Raw genomic sequence first — 21702 nt, 5'->3', positions numbered from 1 at the left:
GGTTTCGAGACCCGCTTGGGCAACTTGGCGAGACCTCATCTCTACAATAAATCAAAAAATTAGCCGGGCCTGGTAGCACGTACCTGTAGTTCCAGCTACTTGGAAGGCTGAGACGGAAGAATCGCCGGAGCCCGGCAGGTCGAGGCTGCGGTGGCCAGGAGCGTGCCACTGCACTCCAGTCTGGGCGACAGAGTGAGACTTCAGCTCAAAAAAAAAAAAAAAAAATGCTAGGTTAACACACACACATGCAGAGAGAGAGAGAGAACTAGGAATTATTTTAAATATTTAAAAATTAACATTGAAATACTCCAAGCAAGTTAGGCACAGCATCCACAAAACCAATTATCATAAGGGCAGAGGAAAAACCATGGAGAGGAAATACACCAAAATATTAACTAAGGTAAACTTTTATGGAGGAGGAAGGTATGAGGATAGTTTATTTTTCTTATTTCTATTTCTCAATATTTTCTAATCGCTAGTAAGCATGTTTTGCTTTTTAATTTTTTAAAAGTTCATAAACTTAAAAAAAAAAGAATTGATCTGTGGGGGAGTTACAGATCAAAGTCAATTCATGACACCCACCACTGAGGAAGAGTTTGTGCTCAGGCCCTGGGGCTGTTCTATTCACCTGGAAGACCGATCAGCGGGGATGGCGGGGTGGGGAAGGGAGAGTGGAGGGGTTGCTTTTGGTTTACATGTCTAGACTAGAGAGGGTCTTTTTAAATCTGTTGGCTTGAGGGTGGGGCAAATCCCTTTGAGAAACAATTACCCACCCCGTCACCCCCCACCTCTTGTGTCTGCAAGAGACCAGCCTATAACTGTAATAACAATGGCAATGGCAATGCAAGCATTGGCATTTGTCCCATTTTACTAATCATTTTCACTTATAGTAGGTCACTATCCACCCTGCTGGGTTGCTATTATCATCCCCACTCTATAGATTAGAAAACTGAGGCTACAGACGATGAAGTAACCTGCCCCTTTGTAAGTGGCAAAGTCAGGAACCAAACCTATCTGGAACTGCAAGTTCCCTTTCTTTTTCCACTGCCCCACACTAGTGCCACCAGAATATTTTTAAACTGTGACTTCAGTGTAAACAACTTTCTTATTGCTGTCAAAGTCCAAGCTGGACCAAGCTACATGCTGCAGGCCATTACCACACAGCATCATTCACTAGTTGTGTGCTTTTCAGCAAGTTACTTAATCTTTCTGGGTCTGTCTCCTTACCCATAAAATGTGGTGAATAATTCTTACACCTCATGGGCTATTGTGAATGGTTAGTAAATTATCAAAGATGGAAGCTCTTTGAAGAGTCTAAAGTACTGTGTATAGGAGGGCCTGCCATGGAGATGGGTCAGGAAAGGCTTACCTCTGAGGGAAACCTACAGGCTCCACTGTCTCCGAGGAACTCACAAGGACCAGAGAGACCAGGAGAGAAGTTTAAGCTATATCTTCAACTCAAGGGTTAAGAAAATAACCATTTTTAAAAAACTATATTGTCTGGGTATGGTGGCTCACACCTGTAATTCCAACATTTTGGGAGGCCAAGGTGAGAGGATTGCTTGAGCCCAGGAGTTCGAGACCAGCCTGGGCAACATCGTTTCTACAAAAAGTAAAAAAAAAAAAATTAGTTGGGCATGGTGGTACACACCTGTAGTCCCAGCTACTCAGGCAACTGAGATGGAAGGATTGCCTGAGCCCAGAAGGTCAAGGCTCTCATGAGCAGTGATCGTGCCACTGCACTCCAGTCTGGGTGACAGAATGAGACCCCGACTCGAAAAAAAAAAAAAAAGAAAAAAGATGTATGTATTGATATGCATACATTTGCATAAAACATCTTTGGAAAAATACACAAGAAACTGGGACACCTCGGTTGCCTCCAGGCAGGGGAACCAGGTGGCAAGTGGCAGGGGAGAGAGGGAAACTTGCACTTTGTTCCTTTTTGTACCTTTTGATTTTTGAACCATGTGAATGTATCACCTGATCCCCAAAAAAGTAAATAAATAAAATTTTAATTTTTTTTTCAAAAGCCAATGGAAAATTCCCAAGCCAGTTTACCTTTGGAGAGGGTGGATCTGCCTCTGTTGCATTCATTGTGAGCTGTCATAGAGAGAGCAGTATATTTCCAATTCTATATTTAAAAGACTCTTGCTAAGGCAGAAAGACTTCTTTATAAGAAAAGCAAATATTGTTATTCAACAAAAAAAGAAGGAGGAAGAGGAGGAGGGGAAGAAGGAGAAAGAGAAACGCAGAAGAAGGAAAGAAAATGGCCATGTAGGCCAAGCATGTTTGACATCTCTGAGCCTCTGCACAGAGCTCCTGCAACTCCTCCTCATGACATTTGCCTGGTGCAGGTCGCCAGACCTCCTGCTCAGTGCCAGGCCCAAAGCTAACGGTAATACTTTAAAGTGCAACATATGCACTTCAGTCTCAGACTGCCTGGGTTTAAGCCCCTCCCCAGTCACTGAATAGAAAGTAACTCCCTCTCTCTGAACCTTAATCTCCTCATCTATCAAACGGGGACATTACCTGTACCTATCTCATGGGATGGTCGTGAGGGACCAGAGAGAAAATGCAGAAAATCACACAGTAGAGGGCATGTTAGATACTAGACACTGATCCTGCCCTAAATGTAAACCCAGTCTGGGTAGGGAAACTTCCTAAGGTTCCCTGGCTTCAGGAATTAAGGAAATAGTACACAAATCAGTGTGGCTATGCATTTGTACATTTTTCTGGGGCAAGGAGCCATATCAGATTCTCAACACTAAAGAGAGTTTTGTGATTATAAAATGAATGAGATCTACAAATACAGAGGTAAAGACAAACATAAGCAGAGGCTTCTAGAACAGGAGTCCCTCACCTCACAGTCTCTGCAAATGCTAGTCCTTCTGCTTGTTATGCCTAGATCTTCCCCCAGACTAACTCCTTCCCCTCATTCAGTTTTCAGCCTCAATTAAATACCCTGGCCACCTGGGCAACAGAGTGAAACTTCGACTCAAGGATAAAAAATAGACGGGCTCGGTGGCTCAGCCTGTAATCCCGCGTCTTTGTGTGGCTGAGGTGAGTGGATTGCCTGAGCCCGCAGGTTCGAGACCCGCCTGGGCAGGCGAGACCTCATCTCTACAATAAATCAAAAAATTAGCCGGGCATGGTAGTGCGCGCCTGTAGTTCCAGCTACTTGGAAGGCTGAGGCGGAAGGATCGCCGGAGCCCAACAGGTCGAGGCTGCAGTGGCCGGGAGCGGCCACTGCACTCCAGTCTGGGCGACAGAGTGAGACTCCAACTCAAAAAAAAAAAAAAGAAGAATAAGAAGAAAATAAAAATAAAGTAGCTACTCTCCCCTCTCAGTCCCCAAATACCATTCATCATTATCTTATTCTTATTCATGTATTAATTCATTCTCATTCTCTCATTCTCTCTCTCTCTCTCTCTCTCTCTCTCTCTCATTCTCTCTCTCTCTCTCTCTCTCTCTCTGAAAACTTTAAACTTTGTCAGTTCCACCTGGCATAATACCTGCCACCTGGTCCACTCAGTACATACTTAAGGAACAGTGGATCAATAACAGTGGATCAATGCCTTAAGTTCTGAGTATTATGAGACACAAAGGAAGGACAGACAATCTAGACAAGGCAATCAGGAAGACTACAAGCAAGCAATGACACTCAAGCTGATTCTTGAGCCAGATGTAGGAGGAGGCATTCCAGGTCAAGGGACTAAAGTGCATAAAGACAAGAAGGATCAAGAAATTTAGGGAAGCAGTTTGGTGTTGCTGGAGCACAGCATATTGGACTGCGTTCAAACAAACCAAATGTAAAAAGATGTTTTTAAGACAATGAAGGAACATTAGACATAGACTAGATGATGTTAGGGAATTACTGATAATTTTGTTAAGTACACTAACAGTATGGTATATATATATATATCTTAAATTCTCATCTGTTAGAGATACGAACAGATGTATTTACAGGTAAAATAATATATCTGAGTTTATTTTAAAATACTGCAGAGGAGGGCCAGGCACAGTGGCTCAAGCCTGTAATCCCAGCACTTTGGGAGGCCGAGGCAAGTGAATTGCCTGAGCCCAGGGTTCGAGACCAGCCTGGGCAACTTGGTGAGACCTCGTCTCTACAATAAATCAAAAAATTAGCTGGGCGTGGTAGTTCACTCCTGTAATTCCAGCTACTTAGAAGGCTGAAACAGAAGGATCACCTGAGCCCAGCAGGTTGAGGCTGCGGTGGCTGTAAGCGTGCCACTGCACTCCAGCCTGGGTGGTAGTGTGAGACTCCAACTCAAAATAAAATAAAAGAAAATACTGCAGAGGAGGTCAGGCATGGTGGCTCATGCCTGTAATCCCAGCATTTTGAGAGGCAAAGGTAAGAAGATTGCCTGAGCCCAAGGGTTCGAGATCAGCTTTGGCAACTTGGTGAAACCTCATCTTTACAATAAATCAAAAAGTTGGGCATGGTGGCACACACCTGTAGTTCTGGCTACTTGGAAGGCTGAGGCAGAAAGATCACCTGAGCCCATCAGGTCAAGGCTGCGGTGGCCATAAGCGTGCCACAGCACTCCAGCCTAGACAATGGAGTGAGACTCCTACTCAAAAAAAAAAAAAAAATACTGCAGAGGAGAAAAATGATTGTGGAGGGAAGGGGGTTAGATAGATGAAACAAAATTTGAAAATATTGGCCAGGCTTGGTGGCTCAGCCTGTAATCCCAGCACTTTGGGAGGCCGAGGCAAGTGGATTGCCTGAGCCCATGGGTTCGAGACCAGCCCAGGGAACCTGGCGAGACCTCATCTCTACAATAAAATTTTAAAATAACTGGGCATGGTAGTGTGTGTCTGTAGTTCCGGCTACTTGGAAGACTGAGGTGGAAGGATCACTGGAGCCCAGAAGGTCGACACTGGGGTGGCCATGAGCTTGCGTGCCACTGCACTCCAGCCTGGGCAAAGGAGTGAGACTCCAACTCAAAAAAAAAAGAAAAAAGAAAATATTGATCACTGTTGAAGTGGGTTGGATGAATACATGGAAGTTGATTATACTATTCTCTCTGCTTTGGTGTGTTTTTTTAAATTTTCATAATCACAAAATGGAGTTATATATTAGTAAGTGGCAGAAAGTAAAAATAGCAAAGACCAGATCACAAAAAGCCTCCTGTGTCAGGTGGAAGAGGCAAGACTTGACCCTACTGACGAGAAAATCATCAAAAAGTTTTAAGTCAAAGAGTGATCTGATCAGATTTGCATTCTGAAAAACTCACTCTGGCCACTGTGTGGACAACAGAAATGAACCTGGTGAGGCCCAGCTCCAAAGTGGCTGCCTATGAGAAACCTCTTTTTATCTCCAATGGAGTCCTAGCACCTTCTTCCTTTGGCCCACAGTGCCTTTCTGCTCACCACTTACTTGATGAGAAAGAAAATGTGTTGGAGGGGAGTAGTGTTTAATAGAACCCCAATATATGCCTGAGGTAAAAACAGTCACACAGTACAGATGATGGTTCCCTCATATCCCTTATAGCTCAGTGATAACCACTGTTAGCAATTTTTACCAAACATTTTTCATATATTTCATAAATATTATTATGTTCTATGCAGTGTACCAGGCACCAGGGTTACATCAGTGTACAAAACAGACAATAATCCCTGTCCCCATGGAGCTGGCATTATGCATATGTAATCATTTGGCTTTTATGTGAATGAATATAAACTGTTCTATAACCTGATTTTTTTCACTTAATTACATGCCATGGATAGCTTTCCATCAATCCAGAAAAAACTACCTTGATTATCTTTTATTATGACATATCCCAGACATACCCAAAAGCAAGGCACACCTGATCCCTTAAAATGGTCACATTATAGGTATGTTCCAAAATTTGTTTAACCTGTCTCCTATTGCCCAACATTCAGAATTTTCTCAGTGTTCCTTACAGATAAAAATACTGAACAACAACAAAAACTACTAGAGCTAAAAAGTGAATTCAGCAAGGTTAACAAACAAAAATCACTTGTGTTTCCATACACCAGCAATGAACAATCTGAAAAGAAGATTAAGAAAACAATTGTATTTACAATAACATCCAAAGAATAAAATACTTAGGAATAAACCAAGGAGGCAAAAGCACTTGTACACTGAAAACTACAAAATGTTGTGAAAGAAATTGAAGGCACAAATAAAGAGAAAGACATCCACTTTCATAGATTGGTAGATTTAACATTGTTACGATGGCAATACTACCCAAAGCAATCTACAGATTGAATGCAATCCTTATCAAAATTCCAAAGACTTTTTCCAGAAATAGAAAAATCCATCCTGAAATTCATACAAATTGGAAGGGACCCCCAAATAGCCAAAATCATCTTGAAAAGGAAGATCAAAGTTGGAGGATTTATTCATTCCAATTTCAAAACTTGCCACAAAGCTACAGTAATTAAAATAGTGTGTGACTGGCATAAGTACAGACCTATAGATATAATGAAGCAGAATTGAAAGTACATAAATAAACCAAACCATCTATGGTCAATTGATTTTGGACAGAGGTGCCAAGCCCATTCAATGGGAAAAAACAGTCTCTTCAACAAATGGTGCCGAGACAACTGCATTTCAACATGTGAAAGAATGAAGTTGAAACTCTGTCTCAAACCACATACAAAAATAAATCCAAAATGGATTGCAAACCTACATGTAAGAGCTATAAAACTCTCAGAAGAAAACATAGGGGTAAATCTTCATGATCTTGGATTTGGCAATGTACTCATATATGACACCAAGAGCACAAGCAACAAAAGGAAAAATAAAGTGAACTTAATCAATATTAAAAACACTTTTGGCCGGGCTCAGTGGCTCAGCCTGTAATCCCACGCCTTTGGGAGGCTGAGGTGAGTGGATTGCCTGAGCCCGCGGATTCGAGACCCGCCTGTGCAGCGAGACCTCATCTCTACAATAAATCAAAAAATCAGCCGGGTGTGGTAGCGCATGCCTGTAATTCCGGTTACTTGGAAGGCTGAGGCGGAAGGATCGCCGGAGCCCCAGCAGGTCGAGGCTGCGGTGGCCGGGAGCGACCACTGCACTCCAGTAGGGGCGACAGAGTGAGACTCCAACTCAAAAAAAAAAAAACACTTTTGCTGCAAAGAACATTTCAAGAAAGTGAAAAGATAATCCCAGAATGGGAAAAATATTTGCAAATTATTTGTCTGATAACGGCCTAGTATCCAGAATACATCAAGAGCCCAACAATAAAAAGACAACCCAATTAAAAATGGGCAAAGATCTTGATTAGACATTTCTCCAAATAAGATATACAAATGGCCAATGAGCACATGAAAAGATACTCAACATCATTAGTTATTAGGAATCGCAAATTGAAACCACATTGAGTTGCCAGTTTTTTCCCATTTGGATGGCTATGACCAAAAAGACAGAAAATAACAAGTGCTGATGAGGATGTAGGAAAATTGGCCAGGCACGTGGCTCATGCCTGTAATCCCAATACTTTGGGAGGCTGAGACTGGAGGATCACTTGAGCTCAGGGCATTGAGGATGCAGTGAGCCTTGATTGCACCACTGCACTCCAGCCCCAAAAAGCAGTACGATCCTATCTCAGAAAGAGAAAAATGTGAACCCTCGTACACTGGCATGGGAATGTAAAATGGTACAGCCACTGTGAAAAGCAGTTTGGCGGTTCTTCAACAAATTAAACATGGAATTATCCTATGATCCAGCAATTGCACTCTTAACTATATACCCAAAAGAATTGAAAACAGAGGCCAGGCGTGGTGGCTCATGCCTGTAATCCCTGCACTTTGGGAGGCCAAGGTGGTAGGATTGCTTGAGTCCAGGATTTTGAGACCAGCCTAAACAGCATAGCGAGACCTCCTCTCTACAAAAAAATCACAAAAGTAGCCAGGTGTGGTGGCACACACCTGTAATCCCAGCTACTCTGGAAGGTCAAGGCTGTAGTAAGCCATGATCATGCCACGGCACTCCAGCCTGGATGACAGAGTGAGATGAGACCCCAACTGAAAAAAACAAAACAACAAACAAAAAGAAATTGAAAACAGGTATTCAAACAAACACTTTTACATGAATATTCATAGAACTATTCACAATAACCAAAAGGTGGCCAAATAAATGCCACAATAGCCAAATAAGGAGTCAAATAAATGAATGACTGAACAAATTGTGTGGCACATTCACACAATGGCATATTATTCAGCCTTAAAAAAGAATGAAACACTGATACTTCACTTATGCTGAGTGAAATAAGTCAGACAAAAGGTCACTATTGTATGGTTTCATTTGTATGAAACATCCAGAATAAGCAAATTCATAAAGACAGATAACAGATTTGTTGCTACCAGAGCCTGGGCAGAGGGGGAATGGGGAATAGCTGCTTAAAGGGTACAGCTTTTGTTTTGGAATAATTGGAAATGTTTTGGAACTAGATAGCGATGGTGGGTGCATCACATTGTGAATGTACCAAACGCCAGTGAATTGTTCACTTTAAAATGGTTAATTTCTTTTCGTAAAAGGTGTACATATTTTGGGGTATATATGATATTTTGATCATAACAGTGTGTAATGATCAAAGCAGAGGAATTAGAATATTTATCACCACAAACATTTATCTTTTCTTTGTGTTGGGTAAAATTGTTAATTTTCTGTTGTGTGAATTTCACCTAAAAAAATTACAGTGAAGGTCCTCTTACATATACCCTTGCACATTTGTTGTATTACTACCTTATGATAAATTTGTAGAAGTGTAACTGCTGGATCAAAGGGCATGTACATTAAAAACAAACAAACAAAGAGATGCTGGATTTTGATTCCCAGGAGTGTTGTCCTAATTCACAGTCCAACAAATGCTACATAAATGTGGCTGTTCCTACACCCTCCCTACAACTTCAGCTTTGTTCATTTAAGAGGTGAAAATATCTCATTGTTTGAATTTCAGTTTGTTTTATTAGTGAGAATAGGCGTGTTTTTAGATGATTAGTAGTAAGTTATTAGTTAACTATCTGTCTCTTCCACAACACTCGAGATCTTTCACATCTCTTCAAGTCTAGCCCTGATGTCTAGCACATAGTAGGACCTCAGTAAATGCTGGGAGGAGTTAGGGGAATAGCAGTAACTAAAATCCCCTCTGGGGTTTTTTTGGTTGTTTTTTTTTTTTTAGTTTTTCTTTTTTAAAAAATTATTTTATTTTATTATTTTATTATTTTTATTTTTTTGAGTTGGAGTCCCACTCAGTCGCCCAGACTGGAGTGCAGTGGCCGCTCCCGGCCACCGCAGCCTCGACCTGCTGGGCTCCGGCGATACTTCCGCCTCAGCCTTTCAAGTAGCTGGAACTACAGGAGCGCGCTACCACGCCCAGCTGATTTTTTGATTTATTGTAGAGATGAGGTCTCACCAAGTTGCCCAGGCAGGTCTCGAGCCCACAGGCTCAGGCAATTCACTCACCTCGGCCTCCCAAAGCACGGGATTACAGGCTGAGCCACCGAGCCTGGCCTATTTTATTTTATTTTAAAGATGTGGGGTACAATTCAGGATTAGGTATACAAGTGGTCACCGTACAGGTATAAAAGCCCCTTCTGGTTCTCCCAGGGGCTCAGATTACCTTTAAACATCAGTGCAATCCATTTTCCCCCCAAAAGTCATCTAAATGTCTTTTGAAATGTCCTGTGAGACTCACCCTGTGGGCAGCATGGAAGACATGGGTTTGCACTAGTTGGAAGTGGACAGCAAGGCAGAATAAGGGTGAGAATGAGGGGTGAGCTAATTAGTGGAGTGGGACTAATGTGCACCTGTGTATGTGAACCGAGACAAGCAGAATAGACACTACAAAATCACTGTTGTATGCTGGTGGGGGAGGGGTAGAAACTGCCCTTTCTCAAGGCCTCTAATGCCCTGTACCCAGCACTTTTCATCTCACTTCACTCTTCTTCACATTGTGGCCATCCTCTCTAGCCTGCTCTGCTGCCAGGAACAAACTCCTGGGTTCAAGCAATCCTCCTACCTTGGCCTCCCAAAGTGCTGGGATTACAGGCATAGCCACCACGCCAGGCCTCTTTTTCTTCTTTAAGGGTCATTCTGCAGAATCTGTTTTGTATTACCATTTCGGTAATCTCTGTCCCATCTCACCTCTGTCTCCCCTCCAATTTCTCTCTCCAACACCCAGAAGTTAGACTTCCCAGCTCAGCCGTTCCTTCATTTGACAGATATTTATTAACAGCCTGCTACATGCCAGGCAGTATACTGTTGAGGAGACAGAAGTGAACAACACACAAAAATCCCTGCCCAGTTGGAAAGACAGATAATAAATATAATATGGCAAGTGGTGATAAGTACTATGGAGAAAAATCAACTGAGGTACAAGTTGAGAACAACAGGGCTGCCATTTTAGGCTGACCAGGGAAGGCCCATTTGAGGAGATGACAGTGAGCAAAACCTGAATGCAGTAAGGAGGCTAGCCCATGTGGCCATCAGGAGAAGAGTGTTGCAGGCAGAGGGAACAGCAAATACAAAGAGCCTGAGATAGGAACTGCATTGTCACATCCAAGAAGCAGTGAAGCCACTGTGCATGAAGCTGAGGGAATGAGGGGAAAGTAGGAGAAAATGAGTGTAGCGAAGTAGGAAGGACCAGGTCATATGGGCCACTGTTCTGACCCTGGGTGGAATGGAGAACCATTGGAGCCTCCTGAGCAAAGGAGGACAGGATTCCTCCCGCTGCTGTGTGGAACAAGGTCCAGAGGCTGGAAAGCAATGAGACTGGTCAGAAGGCAACGGCAGACAAGCAGCTCAGCCCAGGGTGGGGGCTATGAAAGTGGTGAGGAGTGTTCCAATCCTGGCTGTGTTTTAGAGAGGGCCAACAGAATTTGCTCATCGGTTGGATCTAGGATGAGAGAGAAAGAGGAAGATCAAGGCAAGGTTTTTAGTCTAAAAATGAGGTTAACGGAGTGCCATTTTCTGAGCTCAGGAAGCTGGGGGGAGCAGGGAACAGGAGGACCAAGAACCCTATGGGGCTGTGTTCAGGGCAGAGACCTGGGAGTCCTCCTGGGCTCACTTGCTTGCTCACTGGCAAGGATGGAAAGTGGAGGGAGAAGGTCGAGGCAATGAGTACATAACAGGCTCCATGTATATCTGCCCATGTCACCCTGAGGGACCACAATATCAAGACTGAATGTTTCAATGTGGCATCCAAGTCTGGCTCTTGTGACCTCACAAACCCCACACTATTCCCAACACCCAAGAAATGCTGATCTTCAACTCAGATGTCACCTCCTCCTATCGCTCACTTCATTTTATTAATGTCTGCTTTTCTATCTCCCATGCTCTACTGGGAACTCCTTGAGGCCCAAAATAGACTCTTGGTCCTTTAGAGGCCTTGGTGACTGAAGCAGAGCCAAATGGGGGGTCAGCTCCCATTTGTGGCCTGAATGAAAAGCTATGTAGGAAAAACAGTCAAACCTGAGCCCACCCCAGTGGGTCAGGAGGCCTGACTTCCCACACAGTCATATGTGACAATGAGGAAAACAGGGCCAAGGAGGTGAAGTCAGGCTTGGAACTGGACTCAGATTAGATGGCTGACTCCATCCCCCAAGCAGCAGGGAACAGGGGTCAGAGAAGAGTAATTACTCACATGTGTACAGCACTTGAGAGTTTATAGCCACAGACATTATCTCATTCAACCCTGGCACAGCCTCATGAGGTAGGTATTCTTATTTCCCCCCACCCTACACCTAAGGAAACTGAGGCCCAAATAGCCAAGATCACTTGCCCAAAGTCACACAGCTAGGAAGTGGCAGCCTCAAGACTTGAACCAGGGTCACTCTGGTGGCAGAGCCCCATGCTCTCAGTATCAGACTAGGCCACGCCTGGAGCTGGATGGGAGATCTGATAGCCATTTTCCCCTCTCTACCTATCCCTACAAGGTTTTGGCTTATGGTAGCACCAGCTGGCATTTACTAAACCCCTCAGACCATTCAAGGAGACCATTCATGGCCAAGACAAGAGACAAGGCAGCCTAGGATTCAAACATGGCTGGGCATCATCTATATTCCAGACTCCAAAGGTAACACTTGGAAGAGGCTTGAAGAAAATACAAGAGAAGTTCAAGGAGGGGACACAGGAACCTTCCTTCCCCCATCTCGGGAGCTGTTCAGTGGCGAACCCCACTGGGCCTGCTGAGGATCTGCTCTGCCTTTAGGAGAAAGCAGCTTTCTCCCCATATTCCCCCATCTGAAGTTCCCAAGATGACTCTTATGGGGGCTATGCCTTCTTTGTGATTGGGCGCTGGGCCCAGACAGTTCTTGGCCAGCAGCAGCTGGGCCCTCACACCTGTTGGTCTAGCTCCCCTGCTTCACAAATACACGCCCCTGCCGAGCTTGGTGCTGCTTCCAGATGGCCGGTCACTTACGCTTTCACCCTACCTTGGGCCTTTTTCTTTCTCATTTGATTTCTTTTCCTTACCTTGTTTTCTTCCCAGGCGCCTGCATATTCTTTCTCTCTGCGTCTCTTTGTCTTTCTCTCTCTCTCTCTCTCTCTCTCTCTCTCTCTCTCTCTCTGTGTGTGTGTGTGTGTGTGTATGTGTGCCTCTCTCTCATTACTTTTTTTCCCCTCTCTCTCACTCATTCTTCTTCCTTTCTCCATTGAAATACCAGTGCTGGCTCTCTCCTCTCTAACAGTGAGTGAGAAGTTCAGATAAGGTCATCTCTCCAGTCCCCACCAGTTCTGATATTCATTTTTGAGGAAAGGCAGCGAGAACCTTGGAGGTGGGAGGGGTGGCACATATATAGAGAGTGAAAAAAGAGAGATCAAACCAGGCAGAACTGGATTCAAATCCCAGCATCCTTACTTGCTAGCTGTGTGACCTCAGCAAGGCCACCTCACTTCTCTGAGCCTCCTTCCTTCATCCATAAAATGAGATTGACAATAATAGCAACAACCTTCCATGGGGTGAGGAAGGGACGTGAGAATTGACCTTGCTCATGGCGGGGAAAGGACTTTATGAACTATAAGAGGCAAGTCCTTATGGGTGTTACTTAGGAGGCAGTGAGGCCCTGTGGTCACTAGCAATAGCTCTGAGGCCAGTTGGCCTCATTAGAATCCTCAGCCTAAAACATACAGGGTATATAAACTTGGCAAGCTGCCTAACATCTCTGTGCCTCAATCTCCCTATCAGTAAAATAGGGATGAGATAATAATAGTACTCACCCTATATCTTGGGTTGTTGTGAGGATTCAATGAGAGAATAAGTACGGAGCACTAAAAACAGTGAGAAGGCTGGGCATGGTGGCTCATGGCCTGTAGACCCAGCAATTTGGGAGGCTGAGGCAAGAGGATCGTTTGAGCCCAGGAGTCTGAGACCAGCCCGGGCAAAATAGTAAGACCTCGTCTTTATAAAAAATAAAAAAATTAGCTGGGTATGGTTGTGTGTGCCTGCAGTTCCAGCTACTTGGGGAGGCAGAGGCAGGAGGATTGCCTGAGCCCAGGAGGCCGAGACTGCGATGGCCATGAGCATACCACTGCACTCCAGTCTGGGCAACAGAGTAAGACTCCAACTCGAAAAGACAAACAAACAAAAACAGCGAGGATCTGTCACCTAATAAGTGCTCAGTGATTACTCAGAGCTAGTAGGAATAATATCCCTTAAGGTGGTGTACTTAGGGGTGCTGGGCCACTGCAGGAACCTAAGCCATGTGATGATCCAGACTCATCTCTCTGCAGAGCTTCAAAGCCTGCTTGTGCAGGTTGTCCCCTGAAATTCAGTTTGTGTTTCTATGACAAAGTCATGGGCCCGGGGTGAGGGTTGTGCAAAGCCCAGAGGAAGCAGCACCTGTTTCTAATTGCTTCTCCCAGAGGGGGCGCCTTTTTGTAATTAGTCCAAGGAGACTGTATGTGCTAGCTGAGGCACTGTTTCTGTGTCTAGGCAGGAGAGGGACCTTGGGTAACTAGGCCTGTGGTCCTGTCTGCTTACCTGGCAGCGAAGTCTGCACTCTGACCCCTGAGATACCCCAGATCCTCAATCCATCTCCAGCTCTGATTGCTGATCCCCAAGTCTCTGTGTTCATGGGAAGCCATAGAAATCTTTCCAGTCCCCCAGGTGATGCATGTGGAGTTCATCCTGCCCATGCTCACTCAGCGGTGTTAGAAGTAAGAGAAGCAATAGGGGTTAGTGGTCCAAGCTGGAAGAGTTCTCCATGCCATCAGAGACTCTGATTGAAGGCAAAGTGGGGGTCCATGGATGAATGGAAGTGTGAGGCCTCGACTGAAATTGGATTGGGAGCCTAGGAGGGCAAAGTCCCAAAAAGGGGAATGCAGGGAAATGCTCCTGGCTTGGAGATGAGACTAGGGGCAAAGGGCTGTCACATCATCTCAGAGCTTAGGTAAAGGGAGCAGTTTCAGCCTGCTGCTGCAGGGAGCAGGACTAGACTGAAGTGACCTCACCTTTTTAAGGATGAAATAAGCTGAGAGACACTGTGCTGGCCTAAGAATGGCATGTGGCTGAAAAGAGAGTGCAAATAAGACCCCAAAGGCTTGTGTTCTAGAAGCTGAAGTGAAACCGGGGAAGTCCTGGCATGCTTCAGACCTAGCCAAAATGTACTTAGCAAAGTGAGATGAGGCCCCTGTCACTCCCTGGCATAGAGAAATTTATGGACTGAGATCCCCTCACACTACCCCTTAGGGATTTAAAGCACATGTCCATGATTGTGCTGGGTTGGAGGGGCTAGGGAGGGGAGAGGAATGGAGAGCTGCAGGGAAAAGCCAGCATCTCCCAGGCCCTGAGGAGAAAACCCCTCTCTATGCCTTGGAGAGAGGCAGGGGAAAGTTCCCCACAGTTTGGCCGAAAGTCATCCTGCCGATTGCTCTTTTTTGACACAACCTCACTTTCTTTCCAGTCCTATATTCCTGGCTGTGTGCAAACTATTTCCACTTGGATGTTCTGCCAACAGCTTAAACTAAACATGCTTAAAGCAGAGTTTCTCTTCCCCCACAAAGCCTCACACCTTCCCAAGGCCTCCAGCCTCACTGCTGACACCCGAACAGCCCGAGGCCAGGCCTGCCTGGCTTCTTCTCTTTCTCCCCCACCCAATACCTCTCTTCCTCCCTGCCTTTGAACTTTGGGCTTTTCCCTGGGTGACAAATTTTCAGAATCATCTTTGCCATCTCCCAGGTTACCACCTCTCCCCCTTGCACCTCATCCCTAGAGATTGTTGCCCTAGCTCCTAACTGGGCTCCTCACTCAGGAGCTCTCCTTTGACCTGGGCCACGCATCTTCTGGCCACATGTATTGACCATTTACTGCAATGGGTATTGCACAGCATCCACTCTAGAAAAAAGAAAAGCACAGACACAGATAGCAGATGAGCAGGTAACCTAGTGGGGAGAGTGTGGCCTCAGGAGTGAGTCAGACCTGGCAGTAAATCTCAGCTCTGCCACTTACTAGCTGTGCCATCTGGGGCTTATTTCACGTCTCTGTGCCTCGATGCCCTTCTCTCTAAAGTAGGGATGATAGTGTTTACTTGCTAGGGTTCTTATGATGCTGAATGCTAGAAGGGAGCAAGGAAAAGGGACATACATTGGAACGACATCCCTGAAGACTGGAATGGGCAGAGCTGTGAAGACAGTCTCTAGGGATTCAAGAGGCTGGGTGGCCCAAGCCGTTTGTATATTTGCGGTTTTCCGTTATGCATAAATAACAGGAAATCAAGTAGGGAATCAATTCAACTGGACCCAATTCTTGGCCCTTTCCAAAATTCCCTCAACCCCTGTGTAAACAGGAAACAGGGCTTGAGTCTACAAAGCTGATTGGGGTGCCCGAGGATGCCCCATTATCTCTCTGCTCTCTTCTCAATCTTCTATTTCTCAAGGCCCTTTCCACGTCTTCTTCATCTTCTTCTTTTCTTTTTTAAACACAGGAGCAAAAGTGAGTGCTTGTCCAAGCCCGCTGGCCTGGGTCAGAAGAATGCGGCCGCTCCCTCCACACGGGGCAGCCAGGCCCAGGCTCTCACTCAGGCTGGCAGCCACAGGCGCAGAGCCGGGAAGGCTCCAGCACCTTGCTCTGAGGGGCTGGAAAGCGCTACAGACGTTAGCTCATCACTCCCTGGCAGGGGCCAACCCGTCTGCTATTCTCACTAGCATCTTCCAGATGGGGAAATGGAGGCACAGGCACACTTGGATTGGTTGCAGACTCACAGGATCCTAAGGGGGCTTCTGGGCAGGGTCTCCACAGGAAGCAAGGGGACAGGGGCCACTCAGACTTCTCCAAATGGATTTCTATACCTTGCCACTGTGCAGGAAAAGGGGGTAATAGGAAAGAACTATGGTCCAGGCTGAAGAATCTGAAGGAGGCACCAGGAAATGTAGGGGGAGGGGTGGCTAGGACCCACCATCTCCTGGGACCTCACACATGAAGGGCCCCCCAAATAGTTGCAGCCTCACTCAATAGCCCATCAGGAATGACTAACCACTCTTGCCGCAAAGATGTTTGCAGCACACAAGCACACAATACTTCTGGAGTAAGAGGCCACTGAGATGAAGTCTGCATGGCCAGACACTAGAGGGTTAACTCTGATGCAGTCTGGTTGATTATTATGTTTTCCTCCTGGTGCTTTTCTGTTACTTGCAAATTCTATGCAGTGAACAATTACAACATTTATAATCAGACACAATGTTAATTATTTTTTGTTATTTTTAAAAAGCAGCAGCAACTGGAATATGCTGAAGAGCCCTGGGCTTGGAGTGAGGAAACTGGGGTCACGCCCACTGTCAAACCTCCCACTGGAACCTCCCACTATTGAACTCTCCCACTGTCAACCTGGGGCAAATGACTCTGCTTCTTTAAATCTTAGTTTTCTCTGAAATGGAGATCATTGATCCCACAGAGGTGGCATAAGATTAAAAGAGATAAAGTATGTGAAAAAAATGCTTTTTAAAAATATTATTATGGAATTTTTAAAGCATATACATAAGTAAAGAACACACAGCAATGAAGTCTCATGCACCCATCCTCAACAATTACCATCTTATTTCATCTGTATCCCCATCTACTTTTCCCCCACTCCCACTGGAATATTTTAAAGCAAATCCCAGGTATGCTCTTTTTTCGTAAAACTTCAATATTGAAATGCATTATACTTTTTTCACAATTAAAAAATAATACATGTTGACTGTAGAAAATTTGGAACATGAAGAAATCATGTATAAAGGAGGAAACAAAAATCACCCATAACCCCACCGCCCAGGACAACCACATTTTGGAGTAGTCTATTATTTTTTCTATGCACAAGTTCATTTTTAACAAAAGTGAGATCATATTGTATATGTTATTTTTAGGCTTCATTTTAATTATAAAAATAATAAAATCATATTACAGAAAAATAAAGAGGAGAAATTACCCATAATCCCTTACCATCTAATATAAAAACTGTTAATGTATTTTAGTATACTTCCTTCTCATTTTTTTCAACTTACATCCATACTTTTAACCCAAGTGGGATCTTACTGATAATGCACTTTTCAAATTATGAATCTGTGTTAATCGTAAGAAAATAATACAATCATGTTGCAGAAAATAAAGGAAAAGAAAAATATCACCCATAATCCCACTACTCAATTATAATTACTTAATATTTTGGTGTATTTGCTTTCAATATTTTTTCTGTGTTCATATAATTTTACCAAAAATGGGGACATACTGTTTTATGGAGTTTATTAACTATAAATATATATGGAAAAAGGGGGGAAATCCTCATAATCCTACCACCCCATTGGCACTGTTATCATTTTGATGTTTTCCTGAACATTGCTTTATATAAATATTCATACATGGCTGGAAGCATAGTGAGTATTTAATTTTGTATCCTTTGTGCCCTTTGCAACTTGGCATCATACTTATGCAACTTTGTACCTAGCATTTTTAATGTAATATGTTGTTATGAACATTTTCCCATGAATAAAAGTTTTTGAAATCAGAATTTTATTATTAACTATTTTTTTTAGTGTCAAGGTACCAAGGTAGACACACTCTCTTAACGTGAACATTTAGACTGCTTTTTGCCTTCACTGTTATAAACAATTCTCCCAACATTCTTGAACAAAAAACGCGTGTGCTTTTAAACTTTTTTCTACATGCATATTGAATATATGTTTCTGGAGACCACTCTGTAAGTTTATAGGCTGCCCTGTAAAAAGTGGTCATCTTTAATTGGTCCCAGATTTACTCCTGTCATATAGCTCAGGCAGCCCTTGATTCTAGAGGGTGGGATTTTGAGAACAAATTTTCATGTTCTTCTCCCTCCCCTTCCTGAGTTTACAAGCCTCCTTCATCCCCTTTCAGTCTGATTTTTAAATTAATCAATCAGCAAGAATTACTGAACCCTAAGTGTTTGAGCTGAGGCAGGGAGAAGAGGCAAAAGGAAAAGAATCAGAAGGCCCAGTATAATAACAGTATCTATTGGCCACTTACTACAATGCCGGAGGAAGAGGGGACAGGGGACCATCAACCAGACTAAACCTTTCGTTTTGATTGTTACAACCCGGAGTAGGTACCGTTGTTATCCCCATTTAACAGAAGGGAAAACTGAGACCCAAAGAATGAAGCTGCACAGTTAGCAAATGACAGAATAGGAATTTAAACCCAGATCCTGACTGACCCCTGAACCTGCATTAGAGACATCCTCCTTTTTCCCCCGCGCCTGCCTCCCCCATCTTGCCCCACCACCACCACCACCACCACCCGGGCTTCAGAGATTACCGATGAGGGTAAAGACTTGGCAAACAACCTGGCCGGGACTCCAATGCCCAGCCACGTGGCTGTGGGAACTTGGGCAATTCTTCGAGACTGTTTCACCGTTGGTAAACCCTACCTCACAGGGCTGTCCTTGGAATTGAATGAGATGATAGATAGGAACACGGCAGGCCCAATACTGGCGCACAGAAGGTTCTTGATGGGTGACCATCCCTGTCCTCCCCCTAGCTTCGCAAGCTCGCGATCTAGTTGCCAAGTTGGAGATAAGAGTTCAGTGGAGAGCTCTGAACTCTGCTGGAGCCGACTGGGAAGTCAGTGATGGGGCATATTTGCCAAAAAATACAAATGTCTCCTTTGCTCCCTCTCTGTCTCTGAAACTAACCTCCTTTCCCATCTCCCCCAAAAGGAAAGGGGTGGCTTTTGTGCTCCAAGGCTAAGTGCTTGAAGCCCCTCTCTTTCGTGTTCCTTAGGAGGTGGGCAGTGGAGACGACAGGAAGTCACCAGTGGGAAGGCCCTTTCTGGCATGTGGGCACAGAGAAATGCGGCGGAGGGCGCTCCTTTTTCTGCCCTTCAATGGTCCGGATGGGGGAGGGGGCTGGCTGTTGAGCAACTGCTCCGGAGACACTCCAGAAGCCGAGATGAACATATGCCTCTTTCTAACAATTGGCCTGGGAACCATCCAATAGATGGAGGGCGGATCCGCACTTCCCGGATCCGGAGTCTGCAGCGGAGCCTCTGCCACGGTTTCCAGACCCGCTCCCGCGGGCTGACTGGGAGGGCAGATCAGGGGTCCAAATTAGCAACATACAACTCGAAAGCCTAGAGCCGCTTCTTCTCCAACACTTGGTTTTCACAGTAACTTTTTCTCCCCCCCCAGGCAGTCACCAAGAGGACTCGACGGTGTATTTCACACGCAAACTCAGTAGGGCTTTAGGGTCCCAAAAGATCCTGCCTTTTATCAGAGGGAAACCGGGCGGGGCTCACAATCTTTAAGCATAGTGAGAAAGTGCAGGGATGATGTGTGGGCTGTGGTTGCTACCGGGGTTCGTGTTGGGGCAGAGTAGGAGGAATGAATGGAGACGTACAAGGCAGCTTTAGGGGCTGGGGAGGGCTTTACCTGGCATCCCGGGCACTCGCCCCAGCTCTCTTCAGATGCCAAGGAAGGGCCTTGATCCACCCCGCCATTTGCTCCCCATCTTTATGTCAGTAAACCGGTCAGTCCATCAACAGGCAGAACTTTGTTAGAAAAGCAAATGCAGGGCACTTGGGGCTACTAAAAAAAAAAAAAACAACAAAAAAAAAACCTTCAGGTCTTCAAATCCAATTAAGAAGACAGAACACATACATAGTGAAAATGACTTCATGACATTCCCTCCCCTTTTTTCTTAACATTAGGACCTTTTCTTAAAGAGCATGTTTTATAAACAGTGTAAACTGAGTAGCTGTTGCTGAAAGGCAGCAAAAAAGGGAGGAGGCGTTAATAGAGGGGTAATTCTGGTGGCCTTCTTGAAGGTGTAAAGTGAGAATTTTTTGGCTACAAAGAACACTAATTGAGATGAGGGAGAAAAACCAGACCTCTTTCCACTAAGGATGTGTAAGATAACATGCCAACCCAAGAAAGATGTACTCCCAATGCAAAATGTTATTCTTGCTAGATGGGAATGATTATATAATCATCATAAAATAACCTGGCATCGTGGAAAGGCAAGGAAGGCTCTACGAACCCTGGTGCAAGCTCTTCATACCCCGTTGCCCGTTCTTGGCTTTTCGGAGAGCCTGGTGAACTGCACCTGGCCCCACGGTCCGGGAGAATAGAACTTCTCGCTTCGCATCCTGCCAGCTTCCTTCCATTCTGGACCACCGCAGGACAGAAACCCTCGAACCCAACACCAGCTCAGGACTTCGAGGGAAGCCACCACTGCCATATAGGCCCGCCATGCGGCTCTGCTCAGAATCTGGCGACTTTAAGGGGAAAGGAACCTCCAGGCTTGGCCCTTCAAGGAGGGAGATGGTGCAGCCCAAAGAGGACAGATGGGCTCCAAGAAAGCCCCGCAAAAAACTAAGACCATGCCCCTCCAGCCCCGTCCCGCGTGCGCCTCTGGCCTCCGGGTCATTCCCTGAGTCCACAGCTCTCCTCCCAGCCCCCTGAATCCCGCTTTGACCACCAGCTAGATTTAGGTCAGAAAACAGACACTAACATCTCTCCCTCGCCTCAGTGAAATTACTAAGTGGAATTTATTGGGCAAGTCCATGCAGGTCGGTGGGGAGAGCCCGTGTCCCAAGTCCGGGCCCCTGACAGCTGTAGAAGCCCAGGCATTGGTCAGAGCCCTGGCCGAGGGGTGCTCATGGCCTGGGCTCACTAGTCCCACCCCGGGAGCCGTGGCCGGTCCCCAAGGCTGCTGGACCGGCGGGGCCGGGCGGACTCCGTTCCCCAGCCGGCCCTTCGCTTTCACACGATCCGCGGTGACTGCACCAGCTCGAGCGCCTTTAAAGGGCCACACACGCCAGCCGCTGCTATAAAAATGTTCCTGGCAGCACAGCTGCAGAAGGGGCACCACTGAGCTGCCGAGAGGAGGCTCGCTCTGCCCGGCTGCCCTCTCGCAGCCTGCCGGCTAGGGGCCGTTCCCGGTGAGGAGGAAGAGGGCAAAGGAAGGCACAGCACCAGCTTGGGGCCTCCGTGAGTATCCAGTTCAGATTTTGCCACCAACTCGCCCACGAGCCAGGACATGTGCTAATAATGCCCTAAGCCGGTGATAAAGACGTGGAAATTGGGAGGAGGAAAAAAAGGGGGGAAACGGGGTCTGTCCTTCCTGGGATTCCTAGCCGAGGCCAGTCTGCTGCCGTGTGCGTGTGTGTCAGGGCTCTCCGGGCGGCAATGGGAGCTTGAGAGCCGGGTCCCCCGCGCCGGGAGGGGAGCGCTGTGGCCGCTACCGCCACCGCCCCGGAGTCCGGCGCC

The 21702-nt window shown here is 45.7% G+C and overlaps 2 protein-coding genes across 6 annotated transcripts in view; both read left to right on the top strand.

Annotated features, from left to right (window-relative positions):
- Positions 1–17957, top strand: part of HDAC8 (histone deacetylase 8) — a 280351-nt gene extending 262394 nt beyond the window's left edge. For 2 of the 4 annotated variants that reach the window (XM_021718961.1, XM_008070865.2), the window contains one exon: positions 16702–17957. In XM_021718961.1, coding sequence (XP_021574636.1) covers positions 16702–16797 — 96 coding nt within the window. In that variant the 3' untranslated portion in view covers positions 16798–17957. Of the gene's footprint in view, positions 1–16698 lie in introns of all 4 variants that reach the window. The other 2 variants (XM_021718960.1, XM_021718959.1) reach the window with 1 other exon arrangement.
- Positions 17958–21260: 3303 nt separating this feature from the next.
- Positions 21261–21702, top strand: part of CITED1 (Cbp/p300 interacting transactivator with Glu/Asp rich carboxy-terminal domain 1) — a 5514-nt gene continuing 5072 nt past the window's right edge. Inside the window, exon 1 of one of the 2 annotated variants that reach the window (XM_008070863.1) lies at positions 21261–21423. The gene's annotated coding sequence lies outside the window, so the exon portion shown is untranslated. Of the gene's footprint in view, positions 21424–21549; positions 21591–21702 lie in introns of those variants that run through there. The other variant, XM_021718967.1, reaches the window with a different exon arrangement.

Source organism: Carlito syrichta, unplaced genomic scaffold, assembly GCF_000164805.1.
Source record: "Carlito syrichta isolate Samal-C Ts95f unplaced genomic scaffold, Tarsius_syrichta-2.0.1 Scaffold314047, whole genome shotgun sequence".
NCBI lineage: Eukaryota > Metazoa > Chordata > Mammalia > Primates > Tarsiidae > Carlito > Carlito syrichta.
The sequence above is the reverse complement of the archived record's forward strand: the minus strand, read 5'-3'. Positions and strand labels throughout refer to the sequence as shown.